The sequence below is a fragment of the Triturus cristatus genome, chromosome 7 (assembly GCF_964204655.1).
Source record: "Triturus cristatus chromosome 7, aTriCri1.1, whole genome shotgun sequence".
NCBI lineage: Eukaryota > Metazoa > Chordata > Amphibia > Caudata > Salamandridae > Triturus > Triturus cristatus.
The window spans coordinates 271491484-271514935 of NC_140590.1; the positions used below are offsets into that span (position 1 = coordinate 271491484).

Sequence of the window (23452 nt, forward strand, 5' to 3'; positions counted from 1 at the left end):
ATATGCCAGACAACATTCCTTTGACATTCTTTTCAGTGTAACTAGTTAAACCAAAACAAGTCATAAAAATAAATTTGATTGAGAAAAGCATTTTAAAAATAGAGGAAAATTGTGTGCCTGTATTTTACTGTCACAACATAAAAACGTTTTAGAATTCCAGATGCTGCTCAGTCCAATCATGTAGCACAGTTTGTGATGCTTTTCTTTTAATTACAAAGTTCTTTTTTTCGATGAGTTTTCTGTACACACTCAGCTTATTAGGAAATCTGTTTAGTTTTCCAATTGTTTTTCTCGAGTTAAGAATTATATTTCTCTCTCCACTTGATGTAACTCTTATCTGTTTTCTCTGGCCACCATGCCAGCTCTCTTTTTTTGGTGTTATTGTTGGGGTTGGAGAAATACTAGAATGAAAATCCTGACATAGCTGTATCATACTGTTATAAACTGCATCATCTATTGAGACATGCTTTACAGGTGTCAAGAAAAGACCACCTCTGGCTTCACATCTTCTGTCGGGGCATGAAAGTATGATTTTTCCTCTTGAGCAGTCCGAAAGTTCAAGTCTGGCCCTCTGGCAGCCTCGAGCTCACCCACCCTCGAACTAACTTTAACATCAGTATTGCTTGTGGTCAATGTCAAGGTGCCGGTCATAACGGTGTTCAACAGGGTTAGTTTCGGATACCTGATGTTTGACATCAGTACAGTCTTTGGCACTACTTGCCACAGAGGTTATGCTTGATGTTAAGGTCTAAGTTGGTGAGTGTTCCAATGCCCCTCCTCCAATCTTTTCATTACGATGTCTCATGCCTACTGCACAGCATTAGGTCCTCAGGAAAAGTAAGAACTCTGTTCAATAATCTGACTGTACTGTTACCTTGACTAGAGTGTTTGTTTATTTTAGCATCATATTATCTGCTTCCTCTGAAACTATTGAAACCAACAATAAGCACCATGGAAGTAACATAACCTCTTCAGCATTCTGCCCTATAATCACTGAAGGATAAAACCTTGTCCTGAAAAAGAGAGAATCAAGACACCAAGGGATTAGAGATCTAAAATATACCCAGAAGAGAAATGTCATAGAGCTGAAAGTCCCAGAGGAGAATGTCCCAAATCATGACACCCCAGTTAGGAACTGTCTAGAGAAGGTAGTCCATGGATTCCTTGCCTTAGTGTGAGGGTCATAGAGATGCCATCCCTCCTACTCCTCTTTAACTCACAGAAGAATCTTCACTTTGAGGGCGTGTTCCATCTATATTCCATGCTCCATTCTTATTTGGTTAACCCTAGTGTACGGTATAGTCCTGTAACAAAACAGCAGAGCAACTCAATATCAGATTGATTGCCTTAACCTGGAAGAATTCTGTCATATTAGAGACAATTGTCCCAAATTCTCAATACAAAAATGGTTGCATTGGTCCCGGGGCTACTCCAGCCTACGATGCACACCTTTGTCACGCTTTTCTATGTCGAGTTGAAAAGAAGCACCAAGTGAAGAAATGCAGAGCCTTCTGATTCAGAGCCATTTTTTCAGATGTGACAATCCACTTCAGGTTGTTTTGTAGGTTCTGCAGTGACACAAAGGCACAGTGCCATAGATTCTAGATTATCTGCTGTGCCCTAAGAAGCGAGAAGAATCGATCCTTTGTTGGGAAAGTATGTCAGACCTGTACGACTATTATTCAAGCAGCCACTTCTTTGGTTTTATGGTGACCCTACCACGGAGCTTCTGGAAGTCTATAGAGTAATTCAGGAATCTTCCACAAAAAAGAGATATTTTCAGGAAGATTGTAAGAGTGAATGAGTAGTACAGGAAAGGCACAGTTGTCTTTCTGCTCTTTTATTATGTTTGTGAGCTCTCGATAAGAATACCACCTTGGATGTTCATTCCACCTCGGACCATTCACAAACAGCAAGAGTCTCATTATTTAATATAGTTAACTGGGTTGTCTCTGTTTGGAAACACATGCTCCCGATAAATACCTAGGCAAAGACCTTGAAATCAATCGATTTGGAAAGAGGATTTCCAAAAAGTCACAAAGACTTTATAATATCCCATGATAGTGTCAAGTCCTTTAAACTGGGGCCAGCTGATACAGGAAGTCAAATGTCTAATAGTGAAGGAAGATGTCGACAATTGTGGTCATCTCTTGGAGTTTCCATCTCAGGTCTCCATTTCTCCCTTCTGATCCCACCGATATTGACTAGTGAGCTTCTGGAATGACCAGATAAATATGTTGGATTCTTTCCCAAATCTGCTAATGCAAACAGACCCACCCCTCCCCCAACCCTGCTCTCCGTAGCACAGACAGCTGTGTGGATGTGTCTCTCCCTCCCGAGTTGGCTTTGAGAATGCTAGATTGCTGAAATGTTGCAGAGAAATCTTTGTTTGGCCTAGTGCTGTAGATTAGAGCTTGACACCCGAAGCAGAGTTAATCACAGCGAAAGACAAAGTATCAAGCACACTTTTTGTGACCCATAAGACTAGATGTCGTATTGAGGGGAACAAGTCAGAGCAAGGGGGCTTTAGAATGACCTACCCTTCTCCTGTAGGCCTCTGTCAGAGTCCAGCAGCTGAATCATTTGAATGCTGGTGAGTAAACGTGGAAATTAGCACTATTATTTAATGCCATCTTTGGTGTTGAGCTGATAAAGAAATCTTTCATGTGCTCCATAATGTTAACCCCTACGCTGCTAGCCCCCCTCCCCGCACAAAGCCTTTTTTTGGCTATTAGGGGTAGTTTACACTTAGGCCCCTGTAACGTTTTGGCCACATAAGGTATCCACGCCACATTTGCGTCCTTTTCTTCCAACATCATGGGTTTGGGGAGTCCCCTAAATAGGACCCAGAAATTAGCCAAAATATAGCTAATTTATTTTTTATTTTTTTAAATGGGGAAAAAGTGCCTATTGAAGACAGCGTCTGGTATTTTCCCTGCAAATGGTATCAACAAACGGTTTGTGGTGCTGAAATCACCATCTTCCCAGCCTTCAGGGTCAGACAGACCTTTGTCAGAAAACCAAATCTTTTTACTCAGGTTTAGCATTTTACTGGGACATAGTCTATTTTTGCTACTTTTTGTGCTTTCAACCTCCTTCCAGTTAGTAGTAGAAATGGGTGTGAAAGCAATAATGGATGCTGGAAAGCTATACATTTCTGAAAAGTAGAGAACATTCTGAATTCAGCTAGGGTCATTTGTGTAGATCTTTCAAGGTTTTTCTATAGAAACTAACAGTTGAATATATGAAAAATTGAAAATTTAGTTGGAAAAAAAACAAACATTCGTGCCAATGTTTTCACCTGTAACTTCTAAATATGACAGATTTTTTAAACCAATATACCATTACATCCGCTGAACTCTTCTTGTTGTGGGTATATATAGGACTTGTAGGTTCACCAAGAACCCGAGGAACCCAGAACCACTAACTGAGCAGCGTCTTGCAATGGTTTTTCAATGTGTACCGGGTATATAGCAGTTAATTTGGTAAAATATAAGGAGTGAAAAATAGGTATCAAGGACACCAATGTATTTCCGAAATGGGAACAAAATATAGAGTTTAGAAGCAGTAGCTATTTGCACATCTCTGAAATTGTGGGTACCCATACTAGCATGTGAATTATAGGACATTTTTTAAAGTGACTTCTTTTTTACACATTGTCTTACATTTGGAAGGCTGAAATGCATAGAAAGTCAATAGGTAATAACAGTTGCTCTACAATTCTGTGTTCACCTAAGTCTCCCGATAGAAATGGTACCTCACTTGTGTTGATGGCCATAGTGCTTGGGACAGGAAACATACCAAAAAGCAACGTGGGCACACCACGTTTTTACTGTGAATACAGACCCTTTTTTTTATTTATTTTTACAAAGTACCGAGCTGTAGATTTTGAACCCTAGCTCAGCCGACACCTAGGGATACCTAGTAAACCTATACCTTTTTGAAAACTAGAGACCCAGAGGAATCCAGGAGGGGGTGACTTGCGTGGCTCTCACCAGAATCCTTTGCAAACCTCGAACTTTGTAAAAAAGATGAAAAAAAACGTTTTCTTCACATTTCTGTGATGGTAAATTCTGTAATCTGGGTGGATCTACATAATTCCACCCAATCCGCATTTTCCAGTTTCCCGATAAAAATGATACATCACTTGTGTGGGTAGGCCTAGTGCCCGCAACAGGAAGCAGCCCAAAACACAATGTGGACACACCACATTTATTTCTGTGAAAACTGACCCTTTTTTTGCAAAGTGCCTAGCTGTGGATTTGGAAACCCAGCTCTGCTGGCACCTAAGGAAACCTAGCAAACCTATACATTTTTTAAAACTAGACACACAGGGGAATCCAGAAGGGTGTGGTTCTCACCAGGTTCTATTACCCCGAATCCCTTAAAAACCTCAAATTTGTAAAAAAAAAAACGATTTTACTCACAATTCTGTGGTGAAAAGTTCTGAAATCTGTGTTTGGATCCACAAATTTCAACCCACCCCGCATTCCCCAAAGTGTCCCGATACAAATGGTATCTCACTTGTGTGGGAGGGCCAAGTGCCCGCGGTAAGGAAGTTCCCAAAACATATTGTGAAGATATCAAAATTGCCGATCACAAAATGACTGTTTTGCAAAGGGGCACACCTGGGTTGTTGGCCCCGCGCTCGGCAGCCATCTAGGAAAACCTACCAAATCCAGACATTGAAAACTAGACACCCGGGGGAGTTCAGGGAGGTATGGCTTATGTGGACCCCCCCAACGATTTCCTACCCAGAATCCCCTGCAAACCTCAAATTTAGCTGAAAAAAATTACGTTTTTTCATACATTTTAGTGTGGGATCACTGTGCCATCCCCGCCCCTAGGTATAAATAAAAAAAACTAGGTCCTGATGCCTAGTGGGCTTTCTGCCCACCCAGGGGGCAGATCAGGAGCTATTGCTCCCATCCCAGGGGAGAAAGACATTTGTCTTCATTTGGGGGGGGGGGTCGGTTAATTGGCATGCCCATTCTGGGCAGCCCCCACCCCTAGTCTAAAAAAAAAATCCCTGGTGTCTAGGATGCAAAGACACTTGCCCAAGAGGCCGCTCCCCCTCCCTGGTGCCTAGTGGGTGTATCCCTGCGTGGGGTTCACACTCCTGGAGCAATTCCCAAACAGGGATTCTCCCCTTTCTAACGATACCTCTCTCATGTAATTCGGCCCTTGGGAGGGACCAGGGGGGAGGGAACTGAGATAGCCCCACGAGCACTGAAACAATGGAACTGAAACTGTTTCATTTTCAATGTAATGACGCCAGCGCACCATGCACGCAATAATCATTATATTGAAAGATTAAAAAGCCTCGGGAGGTTGGGAAAGCTCTTCTCCACCTCTTGAGGCAAAAGATTTTTAAAAAGGAAATTCCTCTGCTGTCTGAAGCAGAGGGATTTTGTGCGCCTGTGCACATGACTGAATGGTTCCGTCATGAGCACCGAAAGGGTTAAGAAATGTCCATCAGTTGATGGCAGACTGGTTGACTTATACAAGGAGATGATGGTTACCACTGAAGCTTTATAATAGAAGCTGAAAAAGTGGAAAACAAATCTGTGATGGCAATGGGAAAGGAACTGGATAAAATGTGAAGTGCAATTGCAGGAATGCTTTCAGTCAGAATGCATCCTGCACTATATGCACCAAATTGAGACATGAGAGAATGTTGAGCAGGCCAGCTAAATTGCAAGCGTTTGGGTTGCCACAAATGGAAAATAAAGATTGCATGGGGGCGGTAAAAAAGTGTTTGAGGCATGTGGGGCTGTAGATATACATGCTGTGCATACTCCTGCCATCTAGTGTTGGGCCTGGATGTGTGCAAGTTATTTTTACTCCAGTATTGGAACTTTCAACCAATTTCCCATTGCTTGTATCATTCCCCGTCGTCGAGATGAGGGTCCCAGGTATACATAAAATAGCCATAGAAATAAGTACAAAAAAGAATTAGGCCTAAGCCCCTTCTAGTTTTGTAGCATATCCACCTCTTTTTGTAAAAGAGACCAAATAAAATGAACAGCCGATCAGAATAGCCTTACCCCATAGAACCTTCCTGAGAGAGCCTCCGATTTTCTACCGCACGTTGTGCAAGGGAGTCTCCACTGAACTCTGCTCAGTTTTTTTCCATTTACCCTTATCTTGAACCTGTTGGTTCTCTACAATCTACACTACGTGGTCAACATGTCAGGCAAGGAGAAGAGGGCTCTCCAAGGCTTGTGCCACCTACACCAAGAAGAGACATTATGTGGAAGACAAACATAAAGACTGTATTTATTGTTTGTATCCTGACCATAAGGTGGCTGACTGCAAAATCTGTCGGACCTTCTCCACGAAGACCTTGCGAGACCGTGAGGGATGTCTGTTAACTTGGCTCCAGAGGCTTAAATCAAGAAAGGATCCTGTCTCCAGTGACAGTGATGACGCTTCCTCTGCTACTTCATCCAGGAGGTCTCTAAAAAGGGGTAGGTCTTCTCCTTCTACTTCTTCAGACCCCCCCTTCCAATGCCTTACAAAAAACCTCTCATAGGTCTGACAGGCGTAGTCTCATCAAATCTCCTCACCACAGTGTAAAGGAGAGGGAAGGACTTGTCTCAGAAGTGGCACTGGAAAAGAAGGCGAGCTATGTGCCTTCTTCTTCTTCTTCTCCTCCTCTTGAAAAGACGAAAACTTTTAGAAACCAGCTTCTGTCCCATCTGATGGTAAAGCTGAGAAAAAACTTTGCTCCTCGACGACGACAACATCTATTCCGTCGACGTCAACTTCCAAATCTTTGCCAGTGTCGTCTTTGGCTCCGTCGACGGGCTCGTTGACGAGAGTTTCCTCGTCACCACCAGTGATGACGGGATCGGCGCTGATGCGCTGTTCACTCTGACGTCGACGTCAACGAGGATGACGACGGTGATGGTGTCGACGGCTACCACGGCGATGACGACGACTGCTTCGAGCATGATTATGACGAACTGTCTCTACGACGGTCCCGTCTATGGTGTCCCTCGCTCCGTCGGCGACTCAAACATCGTTGTCGACGGCCTCGTCGACGATACAAAATGTGGCAATTTCAATTTGTAGACGCCGCATTACACCAGAGATGACTTCTCCCAGGAAGGTGACACCTCTGCCTCCTGCTTTCCTTCTAGAAGAGGAGGTTTCTGATGATGACGGCAGACCTTAAGGTGCTGCTGTTCGCCCATCACAGCTGCATGTTAAATACCAGGACTCTGACTCGGAAGATTACTACATAGATCAGCAACAATATGAGCCCCAGTTAAGGTCTCAGGAAGATTATCAGCAGGAGACGGTCTGTATGCCATCCTCCCTCATCAGACTTACAATTCATGCTGTCGGCCTACAGGCAGAGATTTCCTACACACTCTCCTGCCCAGGATATAGTGCAAGTGCCAGCTACTTCACTTGCTCATCCGGAGACGCCTCAACTTCCTCCACAAACTTCATTGCCGGAGTTACCAGAACCGCAGCCAGTAGTTACGTCAGACGATGACAACTGTTCCGGATCCTGACAGGGAATGGGATGATTACATCATTCCGGATCCCGCCTCTCCTGTTCCAGAGCTGGCGGATTCCCCCCCCCTGCAGATATTGGGGTTTCCATAATCTAATGGAAAGAGCGTCTAAACGTTTCGACCTGCCCATACCAACAGTGCAATCGGAATGTTTCTTGTACGACTTTAAGTCAGTCCGATCCATCCCAATAGTGGGTCACGTCTGGGATGAAGGGCTCAAGGTTATGAAGACGCCTGCCACAGTAATACCTGTTCTTCCTTGGCTAGAGAAGAAATATAAGGCCCCTGAAGATAGCCCAGCTTTTCTAGTCAGCCAGCCTAAACTGTATTTGGTCATTTCTCAAGCGGCCCAAACAAAATCTAAAAATCCGGCGGCCCCTCTCACTACACCTCCGGATAAAGAGGGCAGGCGGTTGGATAATGCCGTAAAGAGGTTCTCTTCTATGTCTAGCCTCCTTGTCAGAGCAGCCAACGTCTTAGCAATTCTTGGACGGTATGATCGCCAGATGTGGTGCGATCTGTCCCCTTATCTGGACCAGTTGCCAGAAGATTCTAAGGTGGAAGCTAAGAAAATCCTCCAAGAGGGAGAGAGAACATCTTCTGAAATAATTGACTGTGCTATTGATATTGCCACAACAGCTTTCCGTACCCTAGCGGGCTCAGCGGTCCTTCGACGCCAAGGCTGGCTTTGTGCTACTTGGTTTTCGCCTGAAGTCCAAAATAAGATCTTGGATCTTCCCTTTGATGGCGAGGCGCTCTTTGGGAAGCACATTGATGATGTGCTGCAGCATATAAAGAAGAATACGGAACTGCAAAATCCCTCGGGACATTACAATACCACAAGGTCCCCTTCCGTGAAGCTAGGGGTAGAGGCTTCCCCTCCTACAGAGGCGGATATCAACAACGTTATTCCTCCTACTTGCAGCCCTCCCAATCATACCGGCCGCAGTATACTCAACGGCAGGGCCATTCGTCGTCTTTCTCTCGTTCATCATCTAGAGGACGACCGGGGCGCCAGGGGAGGGATTCCTCTAAGCGCCAGTAGCGGCTTGTTGGCTCTTCCTACTGTTCCTTTGTCCCCTGTAATACCAGTAGGGGGCAGGATATCCCAATGCTTCCGAAGCTGGCAACTAATAACATCAGATTGATGGGTTCTGAATATAGTTCAATCGGGCCATACTCTGGAAATTCAACATCAACCACCATCCAAGCCCCCTCGCGCCACCAAATCCAGACATCTTCATCTTCTACGACTAGAAGCGCACCAACTACTCCTCAAAGGAGCAATAGAACCGGTCCCACGATCTCAACGGGGAGCAGGATTCTACTCCTAGTTCTTTCTAGTTCAAAAGACCGTAGAAAAATGGCGCTCTATTTTAGATCTGAGGGAGCTAAACAACTATCTCATCAAGCTCTCTTTTCGGATGGTCTCCTTACAGGACATTTTGCGGCTCCTCAATCCAGGAAATTACATGGCCACTCTGGACCTCAAGGACTCATACTTTCATGTCCCCATCCACCCTGCCCACAGGAAGTTCTTCCGCTTTACAGTAGCCTAGAGCCACTTTCAATTCAAGGTTCTGCCTTTCGGACTCAGATCCGCTCTGTGGATTTTCACAAAGGTACTAGCCCCTGTGGCGGCGTTTCTCAGGAAGCAGAAGCTCCAGGTCTTCCCTTACCTGGACGACTGGTTGCTAAAAGCTCCGTCTCATCACGCAGCAGAGAAATCTGTCAAGACCTGCACACAACTTTTCAGTCACTTGGGGCTTCAGCTCAACACAGAAAAGTCAGTCCTGTGCCCGTCCAGATCGGCCCGGTTCTTGGGGGCCATTCTGGACACATCTTGTTGCAAAGCGTTCCCTTCAAAGGAAAGACAGACAAAGCTGATAACCTCAGCTCGTCGGTTGCAACGAAGAGGGTCTCTTTCAGTTCGCCTCTACAAGTCCCTCCTCGGGTCAATCTTGTCCTGCATTCCTCTAATTCCCCATTGCAGGTTACGAATGCACCCCTTTAGGAGCAACTTGATTTGCAGTGGCGCTAGGCAGATGCCTCTTTCGAGGACAAGATCCTAATCACTCAGCCTATGAGAGAGGCGGCAGCATGGTGGACAAACAAGGACAACATCTCCCAGGGTCTCACCTTCAGGGTCACCCCAGCTCCTCTAAGAATTATTACAGATGCCTCACTGGAAGGCTGGGGAGCGGTCTTACAAGACCTTCAAGTAAACGTCCCATGGCTGCCCCAGCATAGTCTACTTCACATTAATATGTTGGAGCTCAGGGTGATTCGTCTCGCCTTGCAGGCCTTCCTTCCGCGGATTTGACAGTCATCCGTCCTGGTCCGAACGGACAACACGACAGCCATGCACTACGTAAACAAGCAGGGAGGTACAAGGTCTCGTCCATTATCGAAAGAGGCTCAGGCGATTTGGGAATGGGCAATCCAACAGGAGATATCGCTCTCAGCGGAGCATCTTCCAGGTGTCCTCAACAAGACAGCGGACATGCTCAGTTGCCTGAAATCTGTAAGTCACGAGTGGGAGTTAGACCACGCCACTCTGGAGGAGATTTTCCGACTCTGGGGCACTCCGCCCATAGATCTCTTTGCCACTCTGGAGAACAAAAAATTCAGACTCTAAGCAAGCAGGCATCACCATCCGGGATCGTTGGAGAATGCGCTTTCGATGGCTTGGTCAGGCGCCTTTGTTTACGCTTTTCCTCCGATCCCACTGATTCCCAGACTTCTCCGGAAGCTCAAGGCGGAGCCCTGCAAAATGTTTCTGGTGGCCCCGGCCTGGCCCCGCCAGTTTTGGTTTACGGAGCTTCTTCTACTCTCCCTGGACCATCCAGTTCATCTGCAGCCGATTCCTTCCCTGCTGACGATGTCCCACGGCCAAGTGGTACACCCGGATCCAAGATCTCTTCAGTTATCAGCGTGGCTCCTGAGCACCAAGAATTTCTAGATCTAAATATCTCGTCAGAATGTAGAGAGGTACTTGCTCAGGCTCGAGCCCCAAGTACAAATAAGACATATCGTTTGAAATGGAAACGATTCTGCCTTTGGTGCCGACAAGAAAACATTCATCCCTACTCTTCTGCTCCATCAAATTTTGCCGTAAATTCTGGCATTGGCAAAATCAGGTCTAGCTCATTCTTCCATGAAAGTACACCTTGCGGCCATTTCTAGATTCAGACGGACTTCCTCTGGACCTTCCCTCTGGTCGGCAAGGATTGTGAAACATTTTCTTAAAGGATTGTTTAGGGTTTTCCCTCCAGTTAAGCCTCCACCGCCCCTGTGGCAGCTTAACTTGGTTCTTACTTGGCTCATGAGGCATCCTTTTGAACCAATTCATAGGGCAGACCTTAAATTCCTCTCATGGAACGTGGCCCTCCTTCTCGCCTTAACATTTGCCAGAAGAGTGGGTGAACTGCATGCTCTAACTGTTCAGGAACCTTTCCTGCAGTTTAAGAGACTTTGATTCTGAGAACTAATCCTAAATGTATTCCAAAGGTACCTTCAGACTTTCACTTGAAATTCTAAAGTCCTTTTTTCCTCGGCCTACTACTCCAGCGGAGAGGGCACTCAATTCTCTGGACATTCAAAGATGTCTGAAGTTCTATCTACAGCGTACCAAAGACTTCAGGAGGTCAACACAACTCTTTGTGGCCTTCAGTGTTCCTCGCAAAGGTCTTCCTCTTTCAAAGCAAGGGATTGCTCGTTGGATTGCCAGCACAATCCAATACTGTCACCAAGCAGCTGGCAAGCCCCTGGAGGGGCAGGTCCGGGGGCACTCTACGAGAGCTATGTCTTCTTCAGCGGCTCTCTTCGTCGGAGTTCCTATCAGGGACATTTGCAGAGCAGCGACCTGGAGCAGTGCCCATACCTTCATAAGGCATTACTGCTTGGATTCCTCAACGCGTAGTGACGCTGCAGTGGGACAGGCAGTCTTGAGGAACCTCTTTTAATGAGTGGTGAGCTTTCCCTTCCAACCCTCCTTCCTTTCGTTTTCTTATGCTCTTCACACATTTTGCAAGTCTAAATGCTTTTGCTGTTTCTTCTCTGATTGATTACTGTTCTATTGCCCATTGACTGTGTGGGATTAATATCTGTACTGAACATGATGCATCTTGCAGTGTTTTATAAGACTGTATTGCTTCACAGAATGTGCATTCTTACTGCTAGCTATTCTGATACAAGCAATGGGAATCTATGAAAGTTCCAATACTGGAGTAAGAAAACAAGTTACTTACCTGTAACTTTGGTTCACCAGTATTGGTAATTTTCATAGATTCCCATGCGCCCACCCTCCTCCCCTGGGAAAGTTCAGCCTTAAGCATCTTCTGTTGTACTGTTACACAACGGCTACGAAAATCTGAGGCTCTCTCAGGAAGGTTCTATGGGGTGAGGCTATTCTGATTGGCTGCTCATTTTATTTGGTCTCTTTTACAAAAAGAGGTGGATATGCTACAAAACTAGAAGGGGCTTAGGCCTAATTCTTTTTTTGTACTTATGTCTATGGCTATTTTATGTATACCGGGGACCCCATCTCGATGACAGGGAATGATACAAGCAATAGGAATCTATGAAAGTTACCAATACTGGAGAACCAAAGTTGCAGGTAAGTAACTTGTTTTCTTCTCCGAGGAATTCTTCTCAATTGTAGTGTGACTAAACCTCTTGTTGGTAATTCGCATGGCCATCGGCCCCATAGAATGTGTTCTTTCTGCTACCGGGTTCAAATGTGTTACAGAGCTCTGTATCAACGCCATTGCGGTGCTCTTTTTGGTTCCTCTTCTTTCCATCGTTATTTGCTATTGCGCCATTGAACATCCTCTTAGGACACAACACCCAGCCACGGCTTGCCAGCACAGATTCTGAAGCTGACGCACTCTGCACCAATCACCTCCACCTCGGCGCCAAAACACCCTTCAAATCCAAAGCCTTTGGTCTCAGACAAGGTTGGTGCGGATGCCAAAACCCTTGGTGCTGGAAGAACGTCGACCATTAGCTCTGTGGAGCCAGTCCTCCTGAAGCTACAGGACAAACAACGCCCCTCAGCAGCACATTGGTGTCCATCCTCACACAGGCAAGATAATCGCCTAGCCACCGGCAACCTCTACGCAGTCATCAAAGGAGCAGCTCAGCTTCGAGGAGGCTCTCGAGCTTCCCTCACCACCCAAGCAGCGAAAGCAGCACAACAAGACTACTAGCCCTCTTCCAGACCCACAGCCATCTATCCCCTCCCTTCCTCAGGCCTGACCTTCCCACACCCTTCCTTACAAAGCATAGGGGTCACCACACTCTGACTTTGGGGATCACAGCACATAGGAACCCATATAACATGCCCCCTCAGGACGACTCTTAAAATTCTTGTGATGTGGTCTTTCCAGGGAACACAGACCTTGATCTCTACCCCGTTTGTCCTTTCCCACCAGATAACACTACTTCCTACCATGAGGTCCTTGGTTGGGGTGCCTGCCTAGGGATACCATCAGGGATGCTAGAAACTCTCTCCACCTCACAATGTTCAATGCTGTACCTCCCAATGCTGAAGGGCATTCTTAAACTAGCCAGAGATAGCTTCAGGGAGCTAGTTAAAGCTTGTGTAGTCACCCGTAGGTTAGACAGAAATATAAAGCCACCCCTTCTTACTCACTCTTCATCCAGAGTCCACTCTCTGCCGACTCCTTGGTGCATACTGCTCGCAGACGAGCCAACACAGAGTGTACTGGTGATACACTTATTTTTCTTGTCCGGCGGTGGCGTATCAGCGCACCTGGCAAGTGTGTAACTGCGCAATCGGCCAGCCACTGGCGCATCGTCAACTCCCATCGGACGAGATGAAGGAGATCCTCTCCCATCTCCCAGAGGAGTACCGCAAGAGTGCATGAGCTAGTCTCTGAAGGGAAGCTCATTTCAGACACCACAATCAGATGTGCCCTTGTGCTCCTGATGCTGCCACTTGCGGCATCAGTTTCAGTGTGCTCATACGCAGACACGTTCGGCTCCAGCTTCGAGCCAGACATCCAACAGCACCTCCTCAAACTGCCCTTTGATGGGTCACACATCTTTGGGCCCCAGCTTGAGGAGTTGCTGGAAAAGATTTTAAAAAAAGGACAAAGACTGCGAAGACCGTCGGCACCCCACAGACGCTCACCCCTCGTGGGTCCTTACTCAGGTCAGCCTACTGTGGCGGCTCAGTCTGCCTCCACTTCCATCCAATATCAACAGGGTCAGCAACCCTCCACAAGGGACTGCTTACAGGGGACATAACGGAGCAACAGCTCAAGGTGTAGAGGCAAAGGTGGGTCCCTGAAAGGAGCCGCCCCAGCCAAGCAGAGGCTTACCCCCACTTCCCCCTGACCACACAACACCTGTCTGGGTCGATTCCAAGGTTCTTCCCCACCTTGCAACATGTCACCTCAGACCAGTGGGTGTTGACATCATTTAACACAGTTAATCTTTGAACTCATTCCCAGGCCTCCCAGCATATCATCTCACAGGCACACCCTCTCCCCAGAACACCCAACTCCTGCTTCGATAAGAAATCGAAGCACTCCTTCTCAAAGGAGCTATAGAGGCTGTGCCACGACACCTACAGGGCACAGGGTTGTAATCTCTCTACTTCCTCATTCCCAAGAAGGATAGGTCCTTCCAACCTATCCTGGACCGCCATCCCCTCAACAAGTACATCCTGTCCACATGGTCACTCTTCAAGATGTCATTCCAGTGCTACAGCAAGGTATCTTCATTGCTGCACTTGACCTCAAAGACGCCTAACTCCACATCCAGATTCATCTAGCACATCATCACTACCTCTGGTTTGCGGCAAGCGGCATACACTATCAGTTCAAGTTGCTGCCTTTCGGGGTCAGCACCACACCCTGGGTGTTAAAAAATGCCATGCAGTGGTAGCTGTGCATTTGCAATGACAAAGCATTCACGTATTCCCTTACCTAGATGATTGGCTGATAAGAGCAAAACTCAGCAACAGTGTCGCGCATACACCCAGGCTACGATAAACCTCTTACAAAACTTCAGGGTTTACCATCAACACCTCCAGGTCTCACCTCCAACCCTTCAGATCCAGCCCTGTCCGGGGGCAGTCCTCAATTCAGAGGAGGGCAAGGTCTGTCACAGCCCTGCAAAGGTACATTCCTTCAATACGTTACTCCCTCTTTTTCAGCCAAATCAACAGCTGGCGGTGTGAACAAGCATGTGCCTCCTTGGCTTGATGGCCTCCCGCATTGCCATAGTCCCTCATGCCAGATTACACGTGCGCCTGCTGCAAGAATGCTTAGTGCATCAATAGTCTCAAATGGAGGCTCATTGGGAAGATCTAGTGTGGATCAGCCTCCGCACCTATGGCTCTCTGCAAATTGTTGCAGGAGTGGCCTTTTCTCGACCCAGTTCTGCAGGTCACCATTAAAATGGACGCCTCTCTCTCAGGGTGGGGTGCGCTTTTACAGGACCGGACTGTCCAATAACAGTGGGAACCCAGTCACTAGGGTCTCTACATCAACTATCTAGAGCTGTTAGTTGTCCAACTAGCGTTGAAGGCCTTCCTTCGCCACATTGTGGGAAAGATCAACTACATGTTAGACCTGTATTACCTACAGAAATCAGGTGGCACTCGCACTCACCAACTCTCATAGCTAGCCCAGACCATTTGGCAGTGAACTTTCCATCACAAGATCCATCTGCTGGCGGAGTACCTTATGTGTGGGAACTCCACCCACGAGTCTGTCCTGTGCTACCAGCAATGTGGGTTTTCCAACAACTCTTCGCTATGACAGAGAATGCAAAATGCTAAAACTTTGCCTCCAGATTCCCGTACCCACAGTTCATGGGCAATACACTATGGATGAACTGGTCAGGGATACATGCCTATGCTTTTCTGCCTCTCCCTCTTTCCTTTTGTGGTTTGGAGGCTTTGGCAAACTTCACCCTCATCCTGGTAGCTCCCACCTGGGCCAGACAGCCTTGGTCCACCACTCCCTTTGAGCTCTTGGTTGTTCCACACCAGAGGCTTCCCAGCAAACTAGACCTTCTCGCGCAGAACCATGAAGAAGTCCGGCACCCTTAACCCAGGCCGAGCAACCTTGCAATTTGACGTTTGAGGTCTTAGGGCCCAATTCACAGAACTAACTTAAGACAAAATCCTAAACTTACTACTTTTGGTATTCACAGAAGTTAGGATTTTGTCTTCAGTTTGTCTTCGGTCTGTCTTCAGTCTGTCTTCAGTCAAACTTAAGACAAAATCCTAACTTCTGTGAATACCAAAAGTAGTAAGTTTAGGATTTTGTCTTAAGTTAGTTCTGTGAATCGGCCCCATCGAGTTTGGTTATTGCAACCTACCTTCTAAATGCATAAACATTCTGAAGGAAACATGCAGGCCTACAACTCGAGCCTGTAATTCTGCTAAATGGAAAAGGTTTGTACATTATTGCCTCTCAAAACACATTGACCCCTTAGCAGCTAGCATCCAAGACATTGTCTTCTACCTACTACACCTTCAAAACTTGCTCCACCTATAGACCTACTACACTTACCAACTGTGGCTGCTTATCTGCAAAATAGGCAACGCATTTCCTTTTTCAGGGTTCCCTTTATTAACGATTTTATGGGGGTTTCAAAAGGGTCATTCCTCCATGGGCCACACCCCCCTCACACAACACCCCCTCCCCCAATTGTGTGGAATCTCTATATCGTCCTCATAAGACATGTGGGTCATCCATTCAAACCCCTCCATTCCTGCCCCTTTCAATTTCTCTCCTGGAAGGTTGAGTTACTTGTTCCTATCACCTCTCAGGCGTGTCAATGTGCTTCAAGCCTCAAGATTGGAAAAAGCTTTCTTTCAGGTATGCAGAGATAGGGTTGTCCTTTGCACTAACCCTAATTGCTTCCTAAGGTGGTCTCTTCATTCCACTTTAATCAGTCTATAGAATTCCCAGTTTTCTTTCCTCAACCTGACTCCGTGGGAGAACAGGCCCCCAATGCCTTAGACGTTAAGCAGGTCCTAATGTACTATGTAGACTGATCAAAACCCTTCATAAAAAAACTCAACAACTCTTTGTTGCCTTTTTCAAACCCCATAAAGGAGAGTCTCTCAAAATCAGGCATTGCCAGATGGATAGTCAGGTGTATCCAAACATACTATGCAAAAGCCAAGTGTGCTTTTCCTATTCCTCCAAGACCCCACTCTATATAGCCTTCCTGTGGAACATTCCCATAGCTGACATCTCCAAAGCTGCTACTTGGTCTACATCAAACACTTTCACAAAACACTATTGTGTGGATGTGCTAGCAGGCCAGGCTGTACTCTATCTCGGTGTATTGCAACTCATACAGGCTAGCCACCACTTATGGGAGGACTGCTTTACAGTCTATGCACAGCCTGTGTATCTACAACCACACATGCCTTAAACAAAATCTTTTATCCTGTAAGCATATGTGCGTGGCATGTAGTGCTTTAAAGAAATACAACTGCTGTCTGGTTGTAGATGTTTAATTTGTGGCTGCTTAGAGGATAGGATAGTCTCAAATATTAGTAGTGCCCAAAATCAAGTTACTGGCGTTTGCTTCAGTAGTTCTATGATGTTGCAGCTAATGCTACTAGACACAAATGCTAAAGTGGGTGCCCCTTCAGAAAGTGTGCTGCAATTCCTTTTCTTGGTCGAAGAAAGGAATTGAACGTTTTGTGGTATGACCTTTAATTTGGTAAAAACATTCAGAAATCGGCCCAATAATAACTAACAACTTGCACAGTATTCCCCATTCCATTAGTATCTTTAGTGGGATAACTTATGATTCCCCAGTGGCATCTGGCTGAAGTATGACCCATGCCCCTACTGTCTGTAGTAGTAGCAACGTAAATGAGGGCCTTAGTGATGAACAATGTTTTAGTGTCTGGTTAGAAACCACACATTGGCCTCTTCACCATTCAGAATACCTGATCCAAAAAGGGCCTGCCAATATTCTGGTGTTAAAGTAAGCCAGATGTTTTCCTCTCTAAATATCAGTGTTGAGACAGATGTACAGCACAGCTGCCAGGCACTACCTGAACAGAGGGGAAGAACCAGATCCAGGACTCTTGAGGAATGCTCAGACAATGTGATACTGGCTTAGGCATGCAGGTTGCAGCAGTACACCTGTTAGTTGTGGCTATTGTTAGAAACTGATTCACTAAGCAGTTATTTTTCCTAACTTACTCAAAGAAATGTTGAGGCCATGGGGAAGAAACTCGCTTAATAGATATATTTGTATCAGGCATCTGAGCCTAGCTGTAAAGGGATGTGCCTTTAAAGAATTGGTCAGGCATTTTTCTCTGTGTGCTTCCTCTTTCCCTCTTCTGACAAGACAATTTCATGCTCGTAGAGTATAGAATAAAATAATTCCCCATGACCCCCGTCATGGTCACACTCTTGGTGATTTCAGGACCTTCTTAGTCTAGCAAGGATTGATTGCAGACCATGCCCCTTGTAAAGAACTGATACCATCGTCCACGATTACAACTGTGCATCACTGACCGAGAGTACATTGCTCTTGAATACCTCAGCTAATGCCATTTGTACCTGAAGAGATTCTGCTTTCGCTTCTTAGATGTGAAGGGTCATCCTAGAACACACCAGGAAGAGGCAGCTTGGTCTTATCTTCACTTAGCCATGGAAGGTGTGCAGTTTTCTATTGGGTACATTAGGAGCCCATCTCAAGTTATTTTCCTCCCCTATGTTTTTTGATTAAGGAAATTTTGAAGGGATTAAAATGTCTACACCAATCTACTTTTTGTTTAATTGTAGCACTTTGTGATGTGAGGACAGTCATATGAGCCAATATATAGGGTTGGCATTACTTCAGTTTATGGTTAAAGCATGTTCAGGCTCAGTCTGTGTATTCTTACTAGCCCTTCTAAGTGTATATTATATTGTCATGTACACCAAACCTTTTTTCTGCAAGTTTGTATTTTATTTTAATTCACATTCTCCTGTAGAGAAGATCGCTCCCACCCATTATGTGAAAGGGTTATTCAATAATATCTTAAAAAACCAAAGAAATTAGGAAATCCAAGAAGCTCGTGTTTAATTATTGCGTCATAGCGCAGATTTACCAATCTGTAAACGACCCATTGCTAGGGAGTTAGTTTCATCCATTTCATTGTTGAAAGATTAACAGACTCTTTCTGTGTTGCTAAGTATCTTACTCTACAGCTCAATTAAAAATGTCTCCATTATTGAAATCTGCATATCTGCCAAATGGCAGTCAAATGGATTGACCCCCCATATAACAGTAGTGCCTGACATTACTGTTTAGACAGTCCCTCACAGACGCTGACTTAGGTCTTGCTTCTTTGTGAAACATGTTTGCGTGTATTAATTAACATGTCTTTTTCACTTGTCTCCTCTTCTCTTTTTTCTGATTTTATGCACCATTGGTTAGAAGGTGAGCTTGTCATTAAATTCACTGTTTAGAGCTATTAACGAGGAACCCATGATGGGGAAGTGAAGATAATGACTTGAAATCTTGGTTCTCTTTCTATAATGTTTTGAGAATCGGCTGAGAGGCAAAGAGATCAATGTTTATAAATGTATGCTTTTCCTTTTACAGTATATAAACACTTTGTCCATCTGTGCACCTTGGCAGTGAGCCAACATATTCCTTTATTTCCTTTATATTCATGTTTTAGATAGCACAGCCTTGCAATTTGGAAAGCTTTGACATGCTGCTTTAATTAGCTTTTAATAATTCCCAACAACCACTGAGTTTAGGGTGAATGTAACTCAGGCTTTTCTACAGTGACTTACTGTACACTGCTATGATAATTCATAGCAACTACTTAAACACGTCCTGTTTCATGTTATGTGAGGTCATAAGCAAAGGATGTTTTGTTCATAATTAGTCTTTTCCTATTCCTTTTTATCGGCAGGTACTGTCGGAACCGTGGCGTCTCTCCACCAGCCAGACTCCTGTTCAGCAGATAAAGCTATTTGACTTGGTGAATTACCCAGAGTACATCTCCTGTGGAGGAGGCTTCGGGCCGGTCAGTAAAACGTTATTTGTTTGAACTAGAAAGCAACCTATATTTTTTGAGAGATTATTAAAATCCAGTTTCTTCTTTTTTTGGGTTGGGGGGGCTGTGTGGGGAGAATGTATTGAATATGGTTAATTGTGGCTTATAGAGCTGTACATAATGCCCATCTATTTCCTAGGGCCCTAAGTCTGTTTTCTGTTACAGATTTCTCTGTACATCTCATTAGTGCGGCTAGGAGTCTTTGACTTTGCTCCTTCCACTTTCCTCTAGGTGGCTGATGATGGATACGGTGTCTCCTATATCATCGTTGGAGAAGATCTCATTAATTTCCATGTGTCCTGCAAGTTTTCTGGACATCAGACGGTATGTTTTTGTGTTGTATTTTATACCGCAATCCTAGCTTCAGAGTAGCTGAGAATTGAACAGTAGTGGGGGATACAATTTGGGCGTAGTGAGCTTGGAACTGGCAAGATGCATTGGACAGGTTCCTACTTTCTGCGTATGGATGTGAAGAGGGCCAGAGTTCATTGCCCTTCTGAGAGTCCCCAGTTGTTTCCATGGTATAATGTGTCTACGTCAATTGCCCCTGCCTTATGATAAATTCCCTTTCATTTGACTGTGCTTTTATTCTTCTTTCTGATTATTTTTAGGTATTGCCTAGGCAGCACATGCACTGTCTCTTAGAGACATGCTGAATTCACTCTGTGGGCTTACAGCCTGCCCATCGCTTTTAATTTGTTAATGATCGCGTTGTTCGAAAAGCTTGCTTCCATTTGGTTTTGCTTTGTTGTATGTCCCGCCTCTTCGTGTTTTGCTCCCTCCCAGGGAGCACGGGCCTATTCGGTCCTGTTACATGAGTGTATTGTGTATGCGCACTATTTTTGCTTATTGCAGAGTGCCCATATTTTATGAAGGGTCATTTTTAAAGAAAAATTATGTAATTTTGCTAAAGCTTGTGGGAGTTGCGTCCAAAGCGATTTTGCTTACAGTGTGCTTGCTTTGTTTTAGCAAGGCTTTACCGTGTTGACGGTTTTTTAGATAACTATGTTCTTTTTTTTTTTTTACCCAAAATGTACTTATTTTGTTTAGTAAGTCTTTGCGGAGTTGAGTCACCTTATTAAAGCTTGTGGGAGATGAATTTCGAAGCGATTTTGTTTACAATGTGCTTTCTTTGTTAAGTGCGCTTTTCCCGTGTTGACGAAGTTTTTAAAATGTATGTGCTTTTTTAGTAAACATGTACTTCATTTGCTTAGTAAGTCTTTGCTGTGTTGATGGTGAAAGTTCTTCTTATATCATGTTGTGAAAGCTTGTGGGAGATGCCTTTGAAGCATTAAGTTTTTCAGAATGTGCTTTCATTGTTAAGCAAGCAAGGATGTGGAATTCCTATACCCTGACGCCCAGGACATATTGTTTGGGGTCAAGGGCAACAAGTTTTCATGTGTATATTGTCCTTGGGATAAGTAGGCCCAACCCCCTACAGCACAAACCCTTTGGCTGCCAGTTTGCAGTACCACGTTATGGAACAGGGAAGGGCACTGTCTGCAGTTAAGGTAATATTTTTGTCCATATGTTAATGCTGTTCATACTTGTATTTATGGTTCATTAATTGAAAGCCTTTATTATTAGGGTGAGCGCTCGAAGTAAATGTTGTAAGCTCTGGCTGCACTACTGACAGTGTTTCCAGTATAAAAATGTGTACACACGTTTTCAAGGTTTAGCAATATGAGGCTATGTATAGTGCTCCCAGAATGCTCTCTGATTTGATGCAAATATTTGCAGAAGCTTGAAAGCAATATTGATGATTCTTTGCTTTCAAAATAAAATGTTCATAAAAAATGAAAGTAGGAGAGAAAAAAAAATTCTAAACTACTGTAAAATGTCAGGTACCATTTCTTTGCAGCATCATTTAGTAATGTGTTGATGCATGCTAGTATTTCCCAAAAATATTCATAATGGAAAATCGGTGTAACCAGTTTCAATAAGATTATGGGAAACAAAAAGAAACCAGCATTGGCAAAGCCAGTAGGTCTGAAATTGGTGGTCAGCTTTTTAGTTATGTCAATGCGTGAATTGATTTGGCATGGTTTTTGTAAAACCTTATTGGTGTGGGAGCTGCTGGGCCCTCACCGATATAACAAACATTGGCAAAAAGCAAAAATTGTTTTTGGTCTCAAAAAGCACACACTGCGACAGTAGTTACTGGCACTGAAAAAAACTACTTTGTGTGCCAGTATGCTTCTTGTTTAAGAGCAGAAGGTTGTCACTCACAGTGAAGCCAGCCGATACAGTGAGAGAGAGAGAATTTTACTAAACGCAAAAGGTCATGGTCAACGCCAGGCCAAATTTGGGGCCCAGTTATTAAAGAAGTCTCAAAAGTGCACCCATGGTATATGTCCTTGCATTAAGGGCAGCTATGCGGCTTTCAGGAATTCCCAAGAATTTACAGAAGTAGGACAAGAAATGGTACTCTTAGAAATATTTGTGAACTGCATTTTAGCATGAGCAAATATGCATGTGTAGATTTGCTCATGCGGAAATCTGAGTGTTTGCTTGCAGGTTCAATTTCCCTCCAACCACTTTTTTCCCAACTCTGGAAGAAGGTTTACGTCTGCAAAAGTTCCAACATTTCTCTGTATGGGAAATATTAGAGAAGAGTTGTTGAAAACCCTTAAAACAAGCAAGTTAGTAGGTTTGCACAGACTCAAAAGTGCATTCTAACCCTGAAACTATTGCTTACCACTACCTTCAGCCCCATTATATAGAGCTGCGGAAACGTGGCAACATAAGGGGATTGCAAGTATTCAAACACTACTATGGTATGAGTCCTGGCATAATCAAAGAGGCTATATCAGAGCTCTTATATAATGAGATTGCTGCCATACTTTTTCGCCGCACTACTTTTTTTTTTTTAAATCTATTTTTATTGATTTTACGCAACCATCAACTTAGGCAACATAACGTGGTACAATATCATAGTTGTACATGGCATAATGACATTCAGTCGCAAACAGTATAGTAGAATACACAGTGACAGTGCCGAAGCATTATGTGAATCCTCGCTAGACATTGTTTAATAATCTAACATCTGTAATTGAATCTCCGATTGCAAACCAGTGCGGATGATTTCCAGCTTTTGTTCCCTCATCCGGAGTCTAATAACAACATACCATGAGTAATCAAATCTATCAGTGCTCAATACATTGCCAACAGTCGCCGCACTACATGGCACCAAAGGGACCAGTGGTTTTGTTTTCAGGACAAGTAGATTTATGAAGCAACCTGCCCCATGGACAAGTAGATATTTTATTAAATTCCACACCCCTGAGCAAGGCTTCCCTGTGTTGATAAATTTTTGGTAGTACATGTACTTTTTTTACAAAACAAGTACTTTATTTAGTATGGCTTTTACGTATTGACATTGATTGTTCAAATGTTTGTGTGCTACTTTTAATTTAGGGTTTTTGGGAATGTTTCTGGTTAAGTCTGCCCTGCCTTATCATTCCAAAAGGAGCAAATGATAGACTGAATGCTGAACAATGCAAACATTCACCTCCAGCCACAAAGATCTGGGTTTAATCCATCGTTCTTTTGCTCACCACACCACCCCAGTTTGGACCCAGCCATTTGCAAATCAGTCTTGACTCTGTTCCTCAGTCCAGCCTGAACTGCCATACCAGGTCCTCCCTGGACCGGAAACAAGCATCCTGGTACCAGTTTCGGGTCATCACCACTCATCAGCAAGCCTAGCCTGAATACAATGGCGCAGTGAGCACAGGACCACATTTGGGCATACTCTTCCCACTTAGGGCGACAAAACCAAAAGGAACAAATGATGGACGGAATGCTGAAAATGATGGACGGAATGCTGAACAGTACAAACATCCACCCCCAGTCA

The 23452-nt window shown here is 44.6% G+C and overlaps 1 protein-coding gene across 8 annotated transcripts in view; it reads left to right on the top strand.

Annotated features, from left to right (window-relative positions):
• Positions 1 to 23452, top strand: part of LOC146809390 (carnitine O-palmitoyltransferase 1, liver isoform-like) — a 406858-nt gene that overhangs the window by 336945 nt on the left and 46461 nt on the right. For all 8 annotated transcript variants that reach the window (XM_085616202.1, XM_085616204.1, XM_085616209.1 and 5 more), the window contains 2 exons: positions 19453 to 19566; positions 19828 to 19920. In XM_085616202.1, the coding sequence (XP_085472328.1) occupies positions 19453 to 19566; positions 19828 to 19920 (207 nt within the window). The remainder of the gene's footprint in view (positions 1 to 19452; positions 19567 to 19827; positions 19921 to 23452) is intronic.